The sequence below is a fragment of the Arachis hypogaea genome, chromosome 19 (genome assembly GCF_003086295.3).
Source record: "Arachis hypogaea cultivar Tifrunner chromosome 19, arahy.Tifrunner.gnm2.J5K5, whole genome shotgun sequence".
Taxonomy (NCBI): Eukaryota; Viridiplantae; Streptophyta; class Magnoliopsida; order Fabales; family Fabaceae; genus Arachis; species Arachis hypogaea.
In genome coordinates this window covers 96,203,827-96,206,922 of record NC_092054.1, presented here as the reverse complement: position 1 = coordinate 96,206,922, position 3,096 = coordinate 96,203,827, and the positions used below count along the sequence as shown (strand labels likewise).

The following is a 3,096-nucleotide window of genomic DNA, read 5'->3' as shown; positions in this document are numbered from 1 at the left end:
TGCTATTGTAAATAGATAGTCAACCCACTAATCAGAAATCTGATTACATAGTGTAGCCACTGTACAATATTAGAGTTTGCTTAAGTCTTTTCTCTGGAAGTGATGAAAGAATTCTTGTTCTAGTTGAGAAATACTTTCTTTGTAACTGCTTTTTATGACAACTTGCTTGATTTATCAACGCCTGGTACCCTTAGAATGTAGATTTAATGTGGATAGCTTATGGTAGCACAGAGATAATAATATTTTGAGCACCCAAAAAGTGCCCAATTTTGATAACAACATTTTCTTGTCTAGTCAGTGTTCTTAATTTTGGTGAACAAAGAAAACCGATTATTAACTCTTGCTTTGCAAACCATCAACATATCTATAATCAAGTACTTTGACAAAGAACTTGCAGGATAGGCTGAACAAATATGTAGGTAACTTGAAGCAAGCTGCTGAAAGTGATGGTCGAATTGAACGTTCGGTTAGAAAAAATTCGGCATTCATGTCAATCCTTGATTCTTTTCCGGTAAATTATTGTACTATTTGTTATGATTCATTTGGCTCTTGGTGTGATTAGGACATGTTGCTCGGTCATTGAACTTCTTATGCACTTTGATTCTTTGATTTATGACATATTTTTTCTTTCAAACCAACGAAAATTAATAAATTTTGCATTGTAGTTTGTGAATTTTGAAAACCATTTATTGAACTGAGGCTTTGATATCACTCAAGTTTAATTTCACCGTATGATGATGACGAAGCTTTCATAAATCTGATTAATATATCCATTAGAGTTAGTGGTAAGTTCTTTCAGGTTGTGTTATGTGAAGTCCAGTACAATGGATTGTTGTTTATTGATTATCACTCCTAATAGTACATGGAATCCATTACAATTTGTTTTTTCAAAATTTTGATTCCAAATTGATGATTTCATTGTTGATTTTATCAGAGGAAACATGAATTCAGAGGAAGCTGCACAAATTTCCAAAAGAACTACAAGGTCTTTAGCTTCATCTTCTGAACAAATTTCTGCTTCATCTTTGGTTAAGTTTTGTTTGCCTTCTATTTTTTTTTTTTTGGTCTTTAGTTTCATTCTCTTTTATTATTAGTTAACTAGTTTCAATTTTGTTTCTGGGGTTTGAGTTTCTTCTCCAAAATCCCTGGTTGAATCATGGATAAGAGCATGTTAGCTGGTTTGGAATCACTTCCAGAAGCTGATCAGCAAAGAACGGTGTCCATGATGGAACAGGTTCAAATCTGTGACAGGTACCTCCTCTTCACTCTATCTGTTAACTAATTCCATGTGTTTTAATTTGAGCTTCATGTTCCTAAAATTTTAAGTTCGGGCAGCACAAATAGTTTCAGATCTTTGTGGTGCTTGTTGTTCTGAAGCCATAGCCAAGTTCTCCTTTAAACCAATGTAACCACTTTTAATGCTTTCTTCAGGATCCGGAATTGTTTATCTCAATTGTACGCCAAAGACATCACTCTTGATGATAAGCAGGAGCTTGATGAGGCTTTGCAGCCGAAGGTAAGTGATGAAATCATTCGAATCTTTCTCTTATTTCGGTTCTTGTTAGATAGAATGTTGGAGTTCTAAACTACCTATAATCAATTGCACCTTTAGATGTGAAATTACAATTTTTTCACTTAATGTAAATTGATAATTCATATGCTATCTGATCTTTTCCACCAAAACAGGACAAGTACATTTCAGCAATGCAAACTAGAAAGTAAATTTGGTGATTTCTTTTTCTTTCTTAATTTGTGTACTTAAAATACTAAAAATATACTCTAAATATATTTATTCAATCAAGAATATAGACAATGGTATCAAGTGCTTCATTCTTTATAATTCCAAGATTTTTTCTTTTTGAAAGAAAGAAAGAGCTCAACACTTATAGTGGAACTTATTACAATTGAACAATTAAAAAAAGAAACAAAGACAACTAAAGTAATTCCAAGATTCATTTTCTTACATGGTGAAGCATTTTTATTAATCATCTGTGTTTGAAGTTGTGCTGCAGAGAATTATATCTCCAATAAGCTTCTTATGTAACTTTTGTTTGTGTAGATTCAAGCTGCATTTCAAACGGACGAAATCAGGAGAACTCCTCCAACACCACAAGATGAGATGAGAGCAGGAATGAGCTACTTTCACAAAACAATTTGGATGGGAATGCCAAAATTTCTACGTCGGCTCAATACAGCTTTGAAGAACATAGGGATAAATGAGCGTGTACCTTACAATGCTCCTCTTATTCAATTCTCATCTTGGATGTGTGGTGATCGGGATGGTATGATCTTAATTGTTGCAAGAAATATTCTCTCAATATACATTAAAATGGAAGGGTCAGCATATAATTCATGTTTTATATGATGATTCAGGTAATCAGAAAGTGACTCCTGAAGTGACAAAGGATGTTTGCTTACTAGCTAGAAAATAATGATGGCTGCTAATTTGTATTATTTCCAAATAGAAAATCTTATGTTTAAAGTAATTTATTTTTAGAGAAATAATTTGTATTATTCTCAAATAGAAGATCTTATGCCTGCTAATTTATTATGGCAGCCTAAATTTTGTTTAAAGATAATTTTTATTATTTAAAGAATATTGCATAGTATTATTATGTATTTATTTTTATTTTATAATATTTTAATAATTTAATTAAAAATATAGGATTATATATAATTATATTATTAAATATTAGATTTAAAAAAATTATTAATATATATATATATATATATATATATATATATATATATATATATATATAAGAAAAAAAACAATGAGGGACCTAAGGCTATACTTATATACAGTAGCTATGGTATACAAAGAAAATGAGGAACCTAAGGCTACACTTATAAACGGTAGTCATGGTATACAATGTGACTACGCTTTACAGGTGATGCAGCAGCACTGAAAAGCGTAGCCTATTCTGGTAAAAATAGAAAGCTGAAAAGTGTAGCCTTTGATCTTGAACAGCATCACTTGAAAAGTACACCCTATTCCCAAAGCTAAAAGCGTAGCCTTTGAAAATAGACAACGATGGAATAGGCAACGATGGAATAGGCATCCCCTACTAAAAGCGTCTCCGCGGTCCGAAAAGC

The 3,096-nt window shown here is 31.8% G+C and overlaps 1 protein-coding gene across 1 annotated transcript; it reads left to right on the top strand.

Moving 5' to 3' along the window:
• The first annotated feature begins 1,156 nt into the window (after nucleotides 1–1,156).
• On the top strand, nucleotides 1,157–2,432 carry LOC112778537 (phosphoenolpyruvate carboxylase 2-like). Its single transcript, XM_025822845.1, has 4 exons — nucleotides 1,157–1,251; nucleotides 1,432–1,516; nucleotides 2,060–2,282; nucleotides 2,374–2,432. Exons 1-4 carry the CDS (start codon nucleotides 1,157–1,159, stop codon nucleotides 2,430–2,432), a joined length of 462 nt encoding a protein of 153 aa, XP_025678630.1.
• The last annotated feature ends 664 nt before the right edge of the window (nucleotides 2,433–3,096 follow it).

Coding starts and splice junctions, on each gene's coding strand:
- LOC112778537 (XM_025822845.1), top strand. CDS start 1,157: ATGGATAAGAGCATGTTAGCTGGTTTGGAATCACTTCCAGAAGCTGAT. Junction 1,252..1,431: donor CAGGTTCAAATCTGTGACAG/GTACCTCCTCTT, acceptor TGCTTTCTTCAG/GATCCGGAATTGTTTATCTC. Junction 2,283..2,373: donor GATGTGTGGTGATCGGGATG/GTATGATCTTAA, acceptor ATGATGATTCAG/GTAATCAGAAAGTGACTCCT.